The following is a 20,831-nucleotide window of genomic DNA, read 5'->3' as shown; positions in this document are numbered from 1 at the left end:
CCCAACTGAAATGTAGCAAGACGTGGTGCCGATAGGAGGGCCTACCTCAGATTCTGTTCACAGGCCTTTGACCATACAAAATACATGCCCTTCTTCAGCAAATTGTTGAGCACCTGGAATAAATTTTCCCAACAAGGACTGATGGCTTTGACCAGCTTCTGTGTGGGCTAAATACCTTCAAAAGAAATTATGCATCATAGTTATTCCACCAACAGTTGGAGAAGGAGAGATTTTTTGAGATTGCATTTGAGGCCTGCGAACTGGAAGGTGTGGAACAGCTGCTGCAAGTTTCCTAAGTGTCCTTACACTGTGGCCCCCATCAGCACAATGCCATCTATGTAATTTATGCAGAGATTGCTGGGGCACTGACCACTTTGAAGACTACGTGTCTGAAATGATGTAACCCACGTGGCATGTTGACTGTCAGGACTTTCTATTACTCATCCAGGGATACCTGTAAGTAGGCTTCAGAGAGATTAATTTTTGAAAAATACAGCCTCCTGTAACTGCAGAGGAAAGCTCATTTGGTTTCAAGATGGGCACATATTGATCTCTGATTCACACAGGCATAGACTATTGTTTCACAATAACCAAAGGCATTGCCCATTCACTTGCAGACACGAGTTCTATGACTTCCAAGCCTGTCATTCTGTCTAGCTCATTCTCAATGCCATCCTGCAGTGTGAAGGGTAAGGAATGTGCATGGAAAAAATTAGGGTGCGCCAATTTCTTGAATGTAATGTGGACTGTAAATTCTTTGCTTTTGCTAGACCCCCAAAGAAAATGTGAGAGTATTCCTTACTGAGGGTTTCCAATTCCTGAAACAGTACTTGGTCTGAGACCAGGTGGACCATGTCATGGATGACAAATCTGAAAGCAGGAAGAATATTAAAATAGATTCCCCGTATCTGTGTTGTTAACCCCAGGGATAGTGAAATGTAGTATGACATTTTTATATGTTGTCATGATTGTGAGTTGTCCTTTGACTGGAACATATTGTTTGTTGTATGTCACAAAGCGGTGAGCTGTGGGTTGAAGGGGTGGCGTCCCCAGCTGGAGATACATTTGGAACTTTAAAAGGGATGCAGAGTGTCAATCTTTAGTTGAATTTATTTATTGTGCAAAATGAGCATGATGAACAGTTTCTTAGGTGACACCACTGTGGCATGAAACTCTGATGAATTCACATTAATGTCCATTATGTCCTGTTGAGCTGAGTGTTTTTTGTCCTGAACACAGCAGACAGACGCAAGATGTCCTTCCTTCTGGCATCCCTCAGACTGTGCTCATATGTCAAGGCTGTCTTCACTGGCATGTTTTCAGATACAGTCCAGGTGTAATGGAAACAGGCTCTGGTCAGGGGGCCCATACTTCTTTCCTTGTTTACCAGGTGGAATGAGGGTGCGGTGGATTTTGCACTCTATTGTTATCACATTTGCTGAGTGGCATAGTTGGATTCCTCGCCTAGGTCTGAGATGACGGCTGCTGCCATGACTCAGAATTCTAGTTGATAGTCTGCAGCGTGGGAAACTTGGAAGGATGTAGGCATTTTTAAACTGTCCTTCAAAGTAGGGTCCTCAAATTGTAGAGCTTTCTGATGCATCTCCTTACCCAGAGCCTCCAAAATAATTGCATTCCTGATTATCACTGCTGCATATGATTCCTTATTGACTGGAGTCACATTGTTGCATTTCTTACTGTGCCCCTGCAGTTCAGCCACCTAGGCATGGTATGACTGATTAGGCCATTTATGTCATTGATAAAATTCCAGGCGGGATGCAATGACATGGCAGAGTCAATGAAAGTAATTAGTTAATAGAGCTCACATTTCATCAAAGGTCAGATGTGGTAGTTCTGTGAGAAGGATCAGTTTGCAAAGATGCAAGAACGTACGGGTTGAGAGCCATGAAACGAAAAATGTTTTAACATGGGTGGATCCATTCCCTGGAATGCAGCAAAGTGCTGCTGGAGGCACTTTTTGTGTGCTTCCAACTCTTCTGCTGTCTCATTCTAAGGCTGGAACAGTGGTGAATTTGCAGCTGATGACTATGAGAGTAATGCAGACAACTAGGCTTCCTGATATTTCTCTCCCTGTAACTGCTGTTGCAGAAATTGCTGTAGCAACTTCCATCAATACATCTGGTAAGGTAGCCTGTTGCACAGGGTCAATGGTTATGTAATGAACAAGAAAAATGCCCTCAACCATTACCAATTATGCTATAACTCACAACATAAAAACATGAGTCAGGACCTCCAGAACAAGTATTAGGTTGATGAATAAGTTTGTAACATTTTTATTTTGCATGCTGATATTACAGTTGCGATGGGTTTATTTATCAATTGTCATTTTTAATTTGTAGTTCATTGTTGATATTTGAGACTACATATTGCCATTTCATCATATGGAGATAGTGAGTGGAGCTGTGGACACTTGAAAATGGAGTGCGAAGTCGAGAAATCAGAACATATCTGACACATTCTTCTGAATGAGTTCAATAGAGGGGTGACAGCAGCAGATACAGCCAGAAATGTTTATGCCTTGTATGGGAATGATACCATTTGACAGTGCATGCAAGAAAACAGTTTTCTCCTTTATCGAGGATCATTTTGACATTAGTGGATCTCCACAAAGGAAGATTTTCAGGGTTTGATGAAGATCATTAATCCACAATGATCCATGTCACTGTACTCAAGAACTGGCAAATGTGATGAAATGTGATCATTTCACCATGGTGAGACATTTTCATGCAATGGGGATGGTTCAAAAATCAGGTGTTTGGGTCTGCATGCTCTGAGCCAAAATCAAAAAAATCGGTGAGTGGCCATATGTGCATCTGTGCTTGCTCGTCGTCAATTGGCTCCTGAACAGCACCAACCTTTCCTATCCTGTATCGTTACCAGTGATGAGAAATGGTGTCTTTAGGCTAACATAAAGAGAAGAAAGGAATGGTTGTTACCAAACAAAGCAACACCTCCCCATTCATAGATCTGTAAGTATCCACAAAAGATAATATTATGTATCTGATGGAACAGTGACAGTGTGGTGTGCTAAAAACTGCTTCCCTAAGGTGTACTGATCACTGCTGGTATTTGTTGTCAACAGCTGAGACATCTTGCAGATGCAATCCAGGAACAATGGCCAGGAAAACTGCATGAAGTGATTCTGCTCCACAATAACACTTGCCCGCATTCTGCTAGATTGACAAAATACACTTTACTGAGTTGCAGTGAGGCACAATGAGAAGACTGTGACAGACACATCATATGTGCCAGTTGTGTGTCTATGGTCAATGTATAAGGTGTCAGCTGGTGCTTGATGCGTAGGTGTTAACACACCTGGTTTATCACACATTTCATATCACGAAAGTCTTTGCTTCATTATGAATATTTTTTTGTCATACAACTCACTACAAATTGTATTGAACTTTGTTTTGTACCTGCAGGATTGTCCTTTTTGTTGGCCAGTTATTCTTTAATGTTTCATGTATATATTTTACCAAATGATTTGCCAATAGCATTTTCCTTTAGAGCCAAGTTCCCTAGTTTGAGACTACATAAAACCTTTCCTATACCACTGAAAACATATTTACAATTTCAGCAATTGAAAACTGAAATTCATTCAGTTAGGATTACAGCACACCATTTGAATGAATTGTAAGAGGCTTTTGAAGCCCTTTAAAGTCAAAAGACAAAATTTTTGGTTTGTGCAATGCTCGCTTAATGCTTCAACTTGTATATGGTATTTTTTCATAAACTGTCAAACTTTATCATCTGTTGCATTCCTTCATTTGATTTTCAGCTCAAAGATGTCTTTAATGAAGATCTATCACTAATAGTAACAATGACAAATCCAATGAAACAGGAAAGATTTAAGTTTTTTGAGCCATTGTTTGAAAGGAAGATGTTACATTCTTCCAGAAGTATGCAAGAAGCAAACTGTAAGTACTGTAAGTAGGCCTATGTGAATTTTGGTGTTTTGATTTTTGTACAAAAACTATGTAATTATTTACAGTAACATTTCATAGTGTATGTTTATATATGAAGGGTCCTCTACAGCAGGGTCGTTAGCACTCTTGTCAGAAAAATTTAAGATGAATGTCGTTAAAATATAAAAAAAACTGAAATATGTGTGACATGGAACTCAGTTAAAATAGTGCTCCTTCTCTCCCATTTTCTCTCACATTAATGCATCCAGTCACAATCAGTTTCACAGAAGGTGAAATTGTAAAAGAACTCAGCAAACAGTGGCTAGTAGATTACTTATATTATCTAAATGTAGAAGATGAGTCAGTGGTCTGGATAATGGATTAACAGGTCCTGCTTAATGATTTAGATGGAAGGTCTAAATCATGAAATCTGTATCACTTCATCTCATAATCTGATAAAACAGAAGGCAAATCAGCTGACAAACTAACCTTCACTCTTGAGTCGGAAAGTAAAACACAAATGATTAAAATGTAACATATCACAATCAACATATGCACAGTCCAGTCACGTTAATGTGACAACTGTCTATGTTTGGCATCAGCTTGCCATACAAATGGCAGGTGGCAGCACTAGCAGTGGAGGGTATGTAAAGCTTCTGGGGTTGGTGGTGATGCAGAAAACAGTGCAGTCATTGTCATAATGCAGAAATGGAACAATTTATCTGACATCGAAAAGGACATGATCATTGGCTTCCTGAACAATAGTAGAAGCATTTCTGAAACAGCTAAGTTTGTAAACTGTTTGCATGCCATGCATGATAAAATGGCGCTATCCAAAACTGCCGCTGAGGCAACTGTGGAGTGTCATGGGCCATAAATGACACAGTGAATGGCAACTGTGGAGATGTATATGACACCTGGCTTATGTACCCGTGTTGAGACCTGTCTATCAGTGATGAAGGCTGGAAATTTCACAGCAAAGCCTCAACTGGACATCCTCAACATGTGTGGGCTGACGAGAATCCGCACGCAATTGTGCAATCACGTCATCAACACAGATTTTCTGCGAACGTTTGGGCAGGCATTGTTGGTGATGTCTTGATTGGGCCCCATGTTCTTCCACCTACGCTCAATGGAGCACATTATCATGATTTCATACGGGATACTCTACCTGTGCTGCTAGAACATGTGCCTTTACAAGTACGACACAACATGTGGTTCATGCACGATGGAGATCCTGCACATTTCAGTCGAAGTGTTCGTACGCTTCTCAACAACAGATTCAGTGACCGATGGATTGGTAGAGGCAGACCAATTCCATGGCCTCCATGCTCTCCTGACCTCAACCCTCTTGGCTTTCATTTATGGGGACATTTGAAAGCTCTTGTCTACGCAACCCTGGTACCAAATGTAAAGACTCTTCGTGCTCGTATTGTGGACGGCTGTGATACAATACGCCATTCTCCAGGGCTGCATCAACGCATCAGAGATTCCATGCGATGGAGGGTGGATACATGTATCCTCGCTAACGGAGGACATTTTGAACATTTCCTGTAGCAAAGTGTTTGAAGTCATGCTGGTACGTTCTGTTGCTGTGTGTTTCCATTCCATGATTAATGTGATTTGAAGAGAAGTAATAAAATGACCTCTAACATGGAAAGTAAGCATTTCCGGACACATGTCCACATAACATATTTTCTTTCTTTGTGTGTGAGGAATGTTTCCTGAAAGTTTGGCCGTACGTTTTTGTAACACCCTGTATGTCAATACATCAGTAGTTCTAATTTTGTGCTTGTAAGTTGTAGATTAATTAAAGTAAGTATATTTCTTTTGAAAGGAATAGAGCATTGATAATAAGTGATTACTGAGAACCATGTTACATGTAGCAGTATATCATTGTATTAAGTACAGGCAGAAAATATTACTAGCAGCAGCGCGTATGAATAAATACATTGACAATGGGTGATTAAAAGAATTATATTGCATGTAACAGTATATCATTGTATTAAGTCTAGATATACCAGATTAAACAGATGATTATAGTATGCATCGTATCATGTAAAGGTAGTTGTCAAGCAATTTACAAGAAACAGTAATTGTTAGCCTTTCAGACATCTATTTTCATGGAAAAATTATGTCAGTTTTCAACTGTTGAAATGCCCATAGACATAATGACTGTACCACTTGTAGCACCAAACATCATCATTTCTTTATAAGTCAAACTCATACTTTAGAGCAACTGAAGCGACATGAACATTTCAAGTCAGGAAACCATAAGGACGGATAAAGGGATTTGCCCACAATAATTGTCAAAGGCACCTTGTTCTCATAACATGAACGTCATCATCCCAAATTTTTCAGCAGCTTCTCGTAGAGACTGAGAGCCACCATGGCCACATGCCACTGTAGAATCAGATTTACATTGGCAAATTAAGTACCAGCAGGTTACTTCCAGAATACATACTGCGCAACAAGTGACAGATTTCTCGTTGGTCATCACCACATTAGACTTGATGTAGCAACATCAGATCAGACAGTAAATAAAATTGGGTACAGATAAGGGTGAAGTACTAGTGGTTATTATGAATGGGTTAATATTAGGAGTAAAATGGTTAGTTCAGCCACTCTAAAGGTATGATAAATATATATATTTCCTCATCAATTACGTATTAATGATTCAACTAGACTTCAATTGTAAGTAGATGTCTGCAAGAACCACAACTATATCATGAATTTGAATCCTCAGTCTTTATTTTTTCCTGTGTTACTCATTACATATGAATCGTTAGTGCTCATCAGAGTATCCTCAATAAGATATTGAGAAATTTAACCACTTTTCATTAAGAATCAGATTGTAAGCTATCATTTGTATGTATTGAAATCATTGACTTAACATACAGCAGTATTGAACAGTACCTAACTCAAACATTTTGTATCACTTTAAGTTGAAAGCTGAGCTGATTTTTCAGATTTGCGTAAACATTGTGACAAAGAACACCACGTATCTATACTAAGGAGATATCATGACTTATACAGATACCAGACATATAGCAAACCTTATCCCTATTTTATAGTACTAAGATGGCAAAAGAATAATTAAATAAGACTACCAATGGTTGATCATAATGGTCATTGAAGCAGTAAAAATAACGTGAAAATAAAACTGTGTGAATCTTAAATCCTGGGAATCTGAACACTTCTGTCCCAGTAACTATCTCCAACATAAAATTCCAATTTCTTTATGCTCCACAGAGGGATTACAGAAGTAATACAAACATAATAAATTTCTTTCTGATAAATGTTCCTTTGCCAATTACACAGCAGATCTGATACATGTTAAGGACAAGATCATGACAGAGTATTTTCATACTTGATAGTAAATCAATGTCTATCCAGTGACTTTCACATAATAGGTATAGTAAAAAATGGAAATGTCGTGTGGCTAGGGCCTCCCGTCGGGTAGACCGTTCGCCTGGTGCAGGTCTTTGATTTGACGCCACTTCGGCGACCTGCGCGTCGATGGGGATGAAATGATGATGATTAGGACAACACAACACCCAGTCCCTGAGCGGAGAAAATCTCCGACCCAGCCGGGAATCGAACCCGAGCCCTTGGGATTAACAGTCTGTCACGCTGACCACTCAGCTACCGAGGCGGACAATAGGTATAGTAACAGGTCAAACCGAATGAGAACACATATATAAGACTACAAACAGTCTAACCTAATTGCAATCACAACTCAGTTGTAAAGTGATAGAATGCACTATAACAGCACAGATATCTTAAGTAAACTTCTCTCCAACTCTAAACATTTTCTCAACTTTTCACAAATCATCAGTACATTGAGAGTATAACATTATCAGCATAGTGAGAGTAACTTTACAGACATCATTAGTAAATATTACACCAACTCTCCTCAAAATCCATACTCTGGTTGTATTATCAAACCACACATTATTAAACCTGCCCAAAGTTTGCACTCATATCCACATAACCAGAAAAAGGCAGCTTGCTTGGTATAAAATATGTGCACCAGTTCCTTTTGGCATCCAGTCTCTAACTATTTGTCTGAATCAGAAAGTGGAAGAGCGTGAGTTTGTACAGAAAAGTAAGAGAGGATGTGACTTGAAAAGAAAAGAGTCACACCATCTCGGAGCCTTGGGTTTGCCACCCCCAAATTGCAAAAAGAGCTTGCAACCTCCTGAGGAAGGACAGTTCTCATAATGTTATATGAGTGATGAAGACTGTTTGTATAATTTAAGCTCCGTAACATTCCCGAGTCCAAATAATCTTTTGGACTTAGGATATACAAGTCTATAAGCATTTGGGCATGGGTTTTCAATGATTTCAAATGGTCCTGTATAAATATCAAAAAATGTCTCCATTTCTCTTTTAGTGCTTTAGACTTGGTGTAACTTTTTGTCAAAACTAGATCCCCAACTTTGAATTCCATGTTTTTTATCTGTTTGTCATGCCATTTCTTTCTTTTTTCATAATAATCTTTCATAGTTATTCTACTTTTACAAGCTGAAAACTCTATAAGTTCTTTGATTAAGTAAGGTGGTTTTTGGTCAAACATGATCTCATAAGGAGAGTATCCTGTGGAAGTATGTTGTAGGCTATTCATAATGTCTTCTAATTCATTAATATAACATAACCAATTTGTGTGATCTTTCTGACAGTAAGTTCTACACAATCTACCAATTTCCCTCATGTACCGTTCAGTTGGGTTGCATGTAGGTGAATGGGATGATATTAAGATATGTCTGATGTTATGTTCTTCTACAAAGTCCTTCCAAAATTTTGAAGGAAATTGGCTCCCATTGTCAGATAAAATGGCCTTAGGTGTACCCACTTTAATGAAGTAGCCCTTTACAAAACTAGAAGCTACTTTCTTACAATTTGCTTTCTTTAAAGGATAAAATTTCACATATTTAGAAAACAAATCTACAATGACGAAAATATACTGAAAACCCCCTTTAGCTCTTGGAAGTTAATCATACAAATCTATCCCTACCGAATCCAACTGTTTATGTGGTACCACATTTTGTAAAAGTCCCTTGTTGGTTTTGTTACTAACTTTTGTTCTTTTACATCTATCACAGCAGTCGAGTAAGGTCCTAACTCTCCTAGACATATTATGAAAATATATACACCCTAGTATCTTTTGAATACATTTAAATGTGCCACAGTGTCCGAAGCTTTCATTTGTGTACTTTATCAAAGTATTTATGTGAGAATCTGCCCAGAAAACTTTCCAGGCATCACTATCTGTGCTGTGTCTATAAAACAGAGAATACCTTTGAAGACCTGATAGTTCATTTGTAGTTTCTCATGACCTTTCTTCCCTAAATAACTTTTAACAAGCTTCCAATGATCATCACCATTTTTATATCTTCGCAATTGATTACAGATTTTTCTAATTTCACTTTCCTCTTTGACATCTTTAAAATACATTATTTTAAACTTTCCCTCCTGACTATTGTTTCCATTATCATTTCCATTCCCCACTGGCATTCTTGACATGGCATCAGCAGTGACATTTTCCTTACCCTTTGTAAAATGAACTGTGTATTTAAACTGCTGTAAGAACATTGACCACCTGTTAATTTTCCCATGATACAATTTACACTCTTTTAAGTAAGTTAATGCTTTATGATCTGTATAAACTTTGACTTCATGCCCAAACAAATAATTTTTAAATTTTTTGAATCCCCATACAATTGCCAAAAGTTCCTTTTCAGTTATCATGTAATTTCTCTCATGTTTCTGTAAGGTTCTGCTTGCAAATGCTATAGAATGATGTTCAATTTTCCTGTTAATTTCTTTCTCTTGGAATAATGTACCCCCAGTTCATAATCACAACTGTCTGTCATCAAACAAAATGGTAAAGATAAATCAGGTCTATGGAGGATTTCACTTTCTGCCAGTTCTTTCTTGATTCTGTCAAAAGCTATCTGGCATTCATCAGACCAATCCCACACTGCATTTTTTCTTAACAGGTTGTTCAAACATGGTGCATTAAGTGCTTGTGTTTTCACAAATTTTCAATAGAAGTTTACTAATCCAAAATAAGACTTTAAATCTTTTTTATTTCTAGGTTTTGGGAATTTTGCGATGGCCTCAACCTTTTCTCCATCGGGCAAAATCCCTTTTTCATTTATGTAATGGCCAAGAAATTTTAATTCTTTCATTGCAAACTTACATTTTTCTAATTTCAAAGTCATACCCCTCTGTCTCATTTCCCTCCAATTTCCTTTAAACTTTCAATATGTTCCTCCCAGGTCTTACTTGATACCGAAACGTCATCCACATAAATAATTAACTTTTCTATGAGTTCTTTACCCAAAACAAAGTCCAATCCCCTAATAAATCCTGCCACAGATACATTCAAACCGAATGGTACAACACAATATTGAAAACATTTCCCATTAAACAAAAATGCAGTATATTTTCTAGAATCTCTTTCTAATTAAATCTGATGAAATCCAGAAGTCAAGTCAAGGCTAGTCACATATTTTCAAACTTATTTAGTAGTTGATCTATACTTTCAGGGTGGTCAGTTTCTCTCTCCAAATATTTATTCAGGTGTCTAGAGTCAAGCACTAAACGAATATCCCCATCTCATTTTGAAACTACCACTAATGGGTTATTGTAAAAACTACAACTTCTTTCTATTATTTTCCACCTTTCCATTTTCTGAAGTTCTCTTTTTACCTCCTTCCTCTTACAGATAGGGATAGCATACGGTTTTATGAAAAACGGGTCATGGGCTTTCAATTTTAGTCTACATTGATAACCTTTTACTCTCCCTGGTTTTATATCAAATATGTCATTATAATCCCATAAAAAATTTTCAAGCTCTCTCCTGTTCTCTGCATTAAGGCTACCAGTTTCAGATACCTTTTTAGCCACTAGTTTACTGTAATAATTAACACTACCCTGATCAATACGAAATTCTTCCCCTTCCTCACAATAACCATCACTTTTAGTCTCTTACATCTCTCTAATCGGAATACTTAGACCATGATCTTCCATTACAATACTCGTTTCCCCATGAATTCCTCTTTTTGGTTCAACAAATGTTATTTTCATGTCATCCCAGATAAAATTTACTTTAGCCTTAACAATCCAGTTCATACCTAGTATCAAGTTTTCATTCAAATCATCAGTTACTAAACATCCTTGTATAAATTGTACATCATTAATCTTAAATTCAAGTAAGACTTGTCTCGTAATCAACTTACTGCTTTTTCCTGTTGCCCCTTTTATCCTTACCCTTATTACTGGAAATTCTGTGAAATTTTTATTATTTTTGATCCTGTCTCTTAGTTTTCTCGATATTCCTGTAATTGGGCTGCCTGTATTCGGAAGACAGTTTCCTATCCAATCATTAATCTGTACTACAATATATGGACTTCCAAATTCTTTACTCATTTCATTGACCTAATTTTCAAATAAGAAATCCTCTTGTATGTCCCAAAAATTCACTCCTTTATCAAAATAACTACCTTTTATTACAGATTCTGCGTATTTACTAATCATATTACCACCAGGAGACTGTTCCACATTTTTCATGGCAATTTTATCATCTGAGTGCACACTTTGACAAATTTCACTTAAGACCTTACACTTTTGATCACCATATTGACATTTGCTACTATAGTCATTGACTACATTTAGTACTCTATCACTAATTAGCTCTTCTTTTCCATTTTCACAAACACATTCAGACACAACATCACTAACATCAACTGGTAACATTAATCTATCAGGCACTGCTCTACTGGTTTCTAACTCATTACTCAAACACACACCAGAAATTCCAGAATCATTCGGCATCAAATCATTAACTTTAACTTCTACATATACCATCCCATCTAATTCTGTAAGTTTCATATCATCATCAACATCATTATCATCATCATCTGAAACATTCTCATTACAAACATCATCATCACACTTAATACTATTTTCAATACCAAACTCATTTCTCTCTTCACACACTTCTTCAACAACCACAACACTGTGACTACTCTGTTCTACTGCATCCTCATTTTCCTATCTATTGTCTACTGCAATTTCATCTGGACTTACTCTGTCATTCTCATTTCCATTACCAAGCACATGAACATCAGCTTCCACACATACAGCACCAGTATCAGCATTTTCACTCATTTCACAGTCACTCAACATTCTCACTAAACCATTCTCATCAGATCTGTTCTCATCACTATCAACAACTACTACTGCATTACTACTGTTAAAGAAATTTGTCAAAATGTTTTCTTATAATTCAAATTCAGATTTTCTACTTTTTTCTTCATTTTTGTTTTCAGATAAAAAAATTTCCCAAAATTCCTTATCAAACTACATTCTATTCACTTCAGGTTGTATTCTGGGTACAAAATTTTGGCATGTCCTATTTGTTCTGCCCCTTCTAAGATTACTGCAATGTGTCTGATTGTAATTCTAATGTCTATTTCCTCATTTCGCCAGGCTCCGAAAGAGGCAGGTCTTAGTTTACCAGGCCATTTCTTCTATTTTCAAAATTGTTGCTATTGTTTCCCTGATTTTGCCCTCACTGCCTATTTCATGGTTCGAAATTCCTGTTCTCTGGTCTCTGCCTATCATTTCTCTCCCCATTTCTTCTGTCATCATTTCTGAATCTGCTATTAAAATGATAATTGAAAGCTCTGTTATTGTTATTCCTGCTATCATCAGGCCTGTCATTTCATCTGTCATTTCTCTCCCATACTAAATCTAATTTATCTATATATCTAAGAAATTGTTCAATTGTATCATCAGGTCTGTAGACAAGACTCCATTGTACCCATTTTGGCAATCTATGTCTTAATGCATCTATTTGGATCATTTCATCAAGTGGTTTATTAAGATGTACTAAAGTTCTTAACTGTTGTTCGCAAAAGGTTTTCATGCATCCACTACCCGGTTTGAAATTTGGCCCATTCAAAAATTCTGACTTAATTCAGGCTTGTTTAGTTTCTGACCAGAATTTGTTTGTGAAAGCTCATTCTACCTCATTAAATGACATTTCGGGATTGGTTCACCCTTGACAAAGCCTCCCCATCTAAAAACTTATTAAAAAATTTTATTTTCAGACTATCACTCATTTTATCACTCAAGTTGTCTTTTATCTAGTACATGAAATCAACTGGATGTATATTGCCCTCCCCTGAAAATGTTTTTATGTTAACATTATTCCACAATGGACTGTAACTACAGAAAGATTTTACAGTAACGGAATCTTCGATTTCTTGAAATTTAGATTTGAAGTTTGAAATTGCACCTAAACAAGTGCCTACATCTTCTTCCAACTCTGCAAAATTCTCATTTGCAATTTTAGTGAAATTTTGTATATATTGGTCTGTTTCTGTGAATTTCTTTACGAAATCTTTGTTGAGCTTTTTTAATTGTAACACTTCAACAGTAGCAACTTTTTCAAAATTTTCCATGGAATCTAGCCTTTCTTTGTATTTTTGGTATTCCTGTTTTAAGGTAACAATTTCCCCTTCTATAGTCGACACATTTTTGGTATTCTTGTCTACTTTTTCCCCAACACCTCTCTAAACTCTCTTTTTGTCTCGCAAATTTGATTTCCATGTTTGTCTAATATTTTGCCGATAGAATCAAGCTTTTGATCAAAAAAGGTTTTGTGTTCATCAAACAATTTTTCAATTGTCTATTTCTGTTCTTCCATTAACTGAACTAATCTATTCAAGGCTGATACATTACATTCAAATCTACAAAAGGGTGAGCATACACTACTGTGGCCACTATCCTCTCGGATTTCACTGTCCCGATTAACAACATTATCATCAGTAATATCTACGCTGTTTTCCAAGTTTCCGTTAACCTCCCTGTTATCGTCAACTTCCCTATTGTTGTTAATCTCCCTATTATCCTCCATAATGACAATCCAGATGAAAAAAATTTCCAAAAGTAAAAATTCAATTAAATTTTGCACTTACAGTTGGTTCTTCAAGTTGTATTTTCACATAAGTATCATTACGTCCTTTGTAGTGTTACTCACTTCTTCTTTGTCCTGTCCTCGGAAAAATGGAATATTATTTCCACAAGCGGGTTAACTCTGAAACAAAATACAAGATTAGTTTACAGACTTACATTGTATCTCAGCTCCATACACCAATTATAACATTCTATGGGTTAGTTTGACTCATCGTAGCTGGCAATCTGTCACAGCAGAAGTCCTGAAACAGTAACTATAGGTTTTTACTGTAAAGTAAAAACAATATTTCATCAAGTATAGTATTTCATCTAAATATTTATTACAGTTTAAAAATAAAGGTATCTTGACAAATCTGAAATAAGTTGTAACATACTTACAATAATGAAATAAATTATGCACAACAAGCTACACGCTCTCTGTCCGACATCACACAAAGTACTGACATACATTGCCGAAATGGCTGTAACTATTTATACTTTCTTAACAATCCCGAACAATCCTCAGCATTGTTTAGAAATATATTTTGATTAATTAACAATTAAATCTCTCATCCTAAAACAAATGATATATTTCAATGATTACCTTGACTCTTATATATAAAACACATGAGTGAATATAAATTAAAGATGTATAAATGCATAGGTATCAAATGTTAGCAATACACTTGTTATATTTACTAATTACAGAAGATTAGTATCATATAAAATGTTCCTACCAATTAATGGACTTCTACACATTAGTGTAATTAAGATTCCATAATTATTTTCTTCATAACTTTTTCATATTTCCGTACACCTCTATGTCAGAAATTACTATTTATGGTTAAAATTTACATGTTTAAATAGGTTTTTATTAGACTGTTACATTTCACAAGGGCATGCAGCTTTGCTGTGTGTTTAAATGATGATGGCGTATTCTTGGGTAAAATATTCTGGAGGTAAAATAGTCCCCCATTAGGATCTCTGGGTGGGGACTACTCAGGAGGATGTTGTTGTCAGGAGAAAGAAAACTGGGTTCTACGGATCGGAGCATGGAATATCAGATCCCTTAATTGGGCACGTAGGTTAGAAAATTTAAAAAGGGAGATTGATAGGTTAAAGTTGGATACAGTGGGAATTAGTGAAGTTCAGTGGCAGTAGGAACAAGACTTCTGGTCAGGTGAATACAGGGTTATAAGTACAAAATCAAATAGGGGTAATGCAGGAGTAGGTTTAATAATGAATAAAAAATAGGAATGTGGGTAAGCTACTACAAACAGCATAGTGAACGCATTATTGAGCCCAAGATAGATACGAAGCCCACGACTACCACAGTAGTACAAGTTTATATGACAACTAGCTCTGCAGATGACGAAGAGATTGATGAAATGTGTGATGAGATAAAAGAAATTATTCAGATAATGAAGGGAGACGAAAATTTAATAGCCATGGGTGACTGGAATTTGGTAGTAGGAAAAGGAAACGTAGTAGGTGAATATGGAATGGGGGAAAGGAATGAAAGAGGAAGCCGCCTGGTAAAATTTTGCACAGAGCGTAATTTAATCATTGCTAACACTTGGTTCAAGAGTCATTAAAGTAAGTTGTATACATGGAAGAGGCCTGGAGATACCAGAAAGTTTCAGATAGATTATATAATGGTAAGACAGAGATTTAAGAACCAGGTTTTAAATTGTAAGACATTTCCAGGGACAGATGTGGACTCTGACCATAATCTATTGGTCATGAACTGCAGATTAAAACTGAAGAAACTGCAAAAAGGTGGAAATTTATGGAGATGGGACCTGGATAAACAGTCAGAGCCAGAGGTTGTAGAGAGTTTCAGAGAGAGCATTAGGGAACGCCTGACAAGAATGGGGGCAAGAAATACAGTAGAAGAAGAATAGGTAGCTTTGAGAGATGAAATAGTGAAGGCAGCAGAGGATCAAGTAGGTAAAAAGACGAGGGCTAATAGAAATCCCTGGGTAACAGAAGATGTAGTGAATTTAATTGATGAAAGGAGAAAATATAAAAATACAGTAAATGAAGCAGGCAAAAAGGAATACAAATGTCTCAAAAATGAGATCGACAGGAAGTGCACAATGTCTAAACAGGGATGACTAGAGGACAAATGTAAGGATGTAGAGGCATATATCACTAGGGGTAAGATAGAGACTGCCTACAGGAAAATTAGAGAGACCTTTGGAGAAAAGAGAACCATTTGTATGAATATCAAGAGCTCAGATGGAAAGCCAGTTCTAAGCAAAGAAGGGAAAGCAGAAAGGTGGAAGGAGTATATAGAGTGTCTACACAAGGGTGATGTACTTGAGGAGAATATTATGGAAATGTAAGAGAATGTAGATGAAGATGAAATGGGAGATATGATACTGCATGAATAGTTTGACAGTGCACTGAAAGACCTAAGTTGAAACAAGGCCCCGGGAGTAGACAACGTTCCATTAGAACTTCTGATAGCCTTGTGAGAGCCAGCCCTGACAAAACTCTACCATCTGGTGAGCAAAATTTATGAGACAGATGAAATACCCTCAGACTTCAAGAAGAATATAATAATTCCAATCCAAAAGAAAGCAGGTGTTGACAGATGTGAAAATTACTGAACTATCAGTTTAATAAGTTGTGGCTACAAAATACTAATGTGAATTCTTTATAGACGAATGGAAAAACTGGTAGAAGCCAACCCTCGGGGATGATCAGTTTGGATTCCGCAGAAATGTTGGAACACGTGAGGCAATACTGACCCTATGACTTATCTTAGAAGAAGATTAAGGAAAGCAAACCAACATTTCTAGCATCTGTAGACTTAGAGAAAGCTTTTGATGATTTTGACTGGAATACTCTCTTTCAAATTCTGAAGGTGGCAATGGTAAAATACACAGGGTGAAAGGCTATTTACAATTTGTACAGAAACCAGTTGGCAGTTATAAGAGTCGAGGGGCATGAAAGGGAAGCAGTGGTTGGGAAGGGAGTGAGACAGGGTTGTAGCCTATTCCCGATGTTATTCAATCTGTATACTGAGCAAACAGTAAAGGAAACAAAAGAAACATTTGGAGTAGGAATTAAAATCCATGGAGAAGAAATAAAAACTTTGAGTTTCACTGATGACATTGTAATTCTGTCAGAGACAGCAAAGGACCTGCAAGAGCAGTTGAATGGAATGGCCAGTGTCTTGAAAGGAGGATATAAGATGAACATCAACAAAAGCAAAATGAGGATAACGGAATGTAGTTGAGTTAATTCTGGTGATGCTGAGGGAATTAGATTAGAAAATGAGACACTTAAAGTAGTAAATTAGTTTTGTTATTTGGGGAGCAAAATAACTAATGATGGTTGAAGTAGAGAGGATATAAAATGTAGACTGGCAATGGCAAGGAATGCGTTTCTGGAGAAGAGGAATTTGTTAACATCGAGTATAGATTTAAGTGTCAGGAAGTTATTTCTGAAAGTATTTGTATGGAGTTTAGCCATGTATGGAATTGAAACATGGACGATAATAGACAAGAAGAGAATAGAAGCTTTAGAAATGTGGTGCTACAGAAGAATGCTGAAGATTAGATGGGTAGATCACATAACTAATGAGAAGGTATTGAATAGAATAGGGGAGAAGAGGAGTTTGTGGCACAACTTGAGTAGAAGAAGGGACCGGTTGGTAGGGCATGTTCTGAGGCATCAAGGGATCACAAATTTAGCATTATAGGGCAGCGTGGAGGGTAAAAATCGTAGAGGGAGACCAAGAGATGAATACACTAAGCAGATTGGGAAGGATGTAGGTTGCAGTAGGTACTGGGAGATGAAGAAGCTTGCACAGGATAGAGTAGCATGGAGAGCTGCATCAAATCAGTCTCAGGACTGAAGACCTCAGCAACAAAAACAACAACAACAACAACAACAAACACCTGTATAAATTTCTCAAATAATTTAAAGGAGAAAGGTAATCAATTCAGAAGTGCAGGTTAACTGGGTGAGGTGTTGTCAGGTGATTCCTCCCCCTCCCCATCTTCTCTTGGCAATACCAGCTTCAACCAATATAAATAGATTGGAATTATGCTTAATCCTTAAAACACACCCTTTGATCCCACAATACTCCTGGCTTCAAACTCTGCTAGTCCCTGTCTCAAACCCTCCTCCAGCCTGTTCATAAAATATTCTGCCTTTGCCTCATTCAAAACCCACAGTGTTCTGCATGCAGTCCCCTTTCTTATCTGGTCTACCTCTCCTAAATGTGGGTTGTCTTGGCTGTCCTTTTGTAAAATTTTGATTAATTGGGCATATTGAACACTATTTGAAATTGCCTGTAATGCCTACTGAAAAGCTCAAAGAGGCCATAAAACACCACAGATAAAAACTCACACATTATTTGTAACTGAAGACAGCTAAACCATGTATTTCTCATGAATGTTATATAGCCACTAGTTACATGTTATGAAATGATTTAACTTGAGGAAAAAATGCATTTGAAACCATCTGTGATTAATCAGTTTTTGTAGTTTGTTCTATATCTGACAGTGTTACCCATCACGAGCAGTAGTAATGCATAGTCTGGTTTACAACAGATGAATGTGTGATATCTGAATTGATCCCTCCTAGTTTTGCAGTTGTTTGATTTGTTTCATAAGAGCTGCTTAAGAATTAGACGATCTATTGTAGATACTTACTGCTAAATTTGGTTTTTCCCTAAACTTTTGCAGCTGCTGTTAGTACAGATGATGCAGGATCAGCTTCACCAACGCCAAATGAATTCTGCAAAGAGCCAGGAATTCAAACACGCCGCTGTCGAAGATCATACAGTCAGGGTTCTATTCAGGATGTGTCAGTAGGTGACAATGTCAAAGGTATGCTTATAATTCTCGCACTTTCCCAAGATTTTTTTGAGAGCTTAAATACTCTCTTACACAATACATAAAATACTTTTCTCAAAAATACTTCAGTGAAAGTGGAATGGGTTCCAACAAGTACAGTGAGTGCATTGTTGTAGTGTGAATCTCAGAGTAGTCTCAGCTGTTGCAGCTTAAATAATGAGATAGAGTAAATTTATATGTATGTATATACGAAGATGGCATCTGTTCTTTCAGACATGTCCAAAAGAACAGATGCCATCTTCATATTTTAAGGCTAACCATCTGATGACCTTCTTTAGTGCAGATGCACACGACTTGCCTGAGCTCTTATGGGACTCAGTGGATTGTCTGCCGCGAGAAATGGGTATAATGACAGGGGCACTACGAATGAAGTGTGTGGACTATAAGTTGAGAATGTGGATCTCACGGGGAGCATGCTGGTGATAAGTCCCTGCAGTCGCACTATCCTCTGTGTCCTTGGTGGCTCAGATGGATAGAGCGTCTGCCATGTAAGCAGGAGATCCCGGGTTCGAGTTCTGGTCAGGGTACATATTTTCAACTGTCCCTGTTGATGTATATCAACACCCGTCAGCAGCTAATAGTATTGATTTAATTGTAATTACATATATATATGTCTGCTCCTCCTCTTCCTCCTCCTCCTACTGCTACTACCACCACAACCACCACCACTTTTAAAACTTATATTATTCCTTTTTATCCAGATGTTCTTGTATGGTTCCTTGTCTGTTGTTCTTCATCAAGCAAAACATTGTTCTCATAGGATGAAATTGCATGTTTTCCCTCCAAAAAATAATTTGTCTGGGCCTTCTCATTGGAAGGAGTCATACAGGTTGTTCCACTCTTTTTCATTCTTATTCACAGACTGGATGCATTGAACAGCCACAGGGGAAAGGATGCAAATATTTTATTCATCACTACCCTTAGAGCCATCTTATAAGCTGTAGCCAGTTCTATACATACTAGGTAAGACTCACATAATGAAGTTTGATTTGTTAGATACACATGAACCACAGAGATCAAGCAAGAGATGCCTTCAGGAAAACAAAAACAGCAAGAAGAGGAAAAGATCAGAGACACCAGAGCAAAGCACATCCCATGGATCAGTTCATGAAAGAAATACAAGAAGAGACTTGTCCCTTCCAAAGAAAGAAGGGCTCTTTTGGGCTAATCCTGCAGAAGGTTATACCTTTTGTCTGTACATTTAAATTACTCTCAGAAGTATTTCTTGTAAGTTTGATATTTTCAGAAAAGAATCCATGTGTATTGGATTTTTTTTATTATTTAGGTTGTGAAGTCATGCAAGAAGAAAAAATTCACCACCTACTAGAAAGATTAGTCAATGCAACAGAAAATAACACAGTCCATCACCTGGAAGTACTATACAACAGGATAAACATGGCTATCAAGAAGCATAAGTGCCCCCATAATTGCTCATATCTTGAGAAGGTAATAGCAATTTGTTGTTATAGTGTTGTAATTCATAGATTCCTACTTACATAGAGGCTGGCTTTACGCTGTGCTCTGCTCTTATGTATGTTATGAGTAATCTACTTGTTAGATTTAAAGAATTTCTTGATATTTTTGTTGGCCTATGTATGGATGAACCATCTTGTCTTTCCTGGCTGTCTTCACAGTAATATATTGAAGATAATTAAATAGTCACTAAGTGTTAGTGGGCTACATGCAATTGATGTGACTGTCCTGAGTACTGTGTTATTGTTTTGCATTATTCAGATTACAATCTAAATCTGAATGTCTGCTATGCATTAATTTATCAAAAGTTTTCCATTCCACCAGATTATCAAAATGATCAGAGGTTTTTGCCAATAGATCTACCTTATATAATAGTTTGAAATATTCCTTTGTTGTCCATACCTTTGATTTTGTAAGTATCTCTCTGCTTTTGCAGATGAACTTGCAGTAAGGAGACAAAAGATTTACTCAGAATAGCAGCCAGTTCACCATGCAGAAAGTGGGACTTATCACATCACAGTGGGTTCCATTGTGTATTACACGACTTTTTAATTTCAGTGGGCTAGTTAACACAGGGCCATCTTTGATC

General features: G+C 37.0%; 1 protein-coding gene across 1 annotated transcript in view; it reads left to right on the top strand.

Annotated features, from left to right (window-relative positions):
• The first annotated feature begins 3,823 nt into the window (after window positions 1–3,823).
• Window positions 3,824–20,831, top strand: part of LOC126416371 (uncharacterized) — a 38,738-nt gene continuing 21,730 nt past the window's right edge. Inside the window, exons 1-4 of the mRNA XM_050084052.1 lie at window positions 3,824–3,947; window positions 18,599–18,742; window positions 19,766–19,948; window positions 20,055–20,215. Of these exons, the coding sequence (XP_049940009.1) occupies window positions 3,842–3,947; window positions 18,599–18,742; window positions 19,766–19,948; window positions 20,055–20,215 (594 nt within the window). The 5' untranslated portion in view covers window positions 3,824–3,841. The remainder of the gene's footprint in view (window positions 3,948–18,598; window positions 18,743–19,765; window positions 19,949–20,054; window positions 20,216–20,831) is intronic.

This window comes from Schistocerca serialis, chromosome 8 (genome assembly GCF_023864345.2).
Source record: "Schistocerca serialis cubense isolate TAMUIC-IGC-003099 chromosome 8, iqSchSeri2.2, whole genome shotgun sequence".
In the NCBI taxonomy this organism is placed as follows: Eukaryota; Metazoa; Arthropoda; class Insecta; order Orthoptera; family Acrididae; genus Schistocerca; species Schistocerca serialis.
This window is presented reverse-complemented; position numbering and strand designations above follow the sequence as displayed.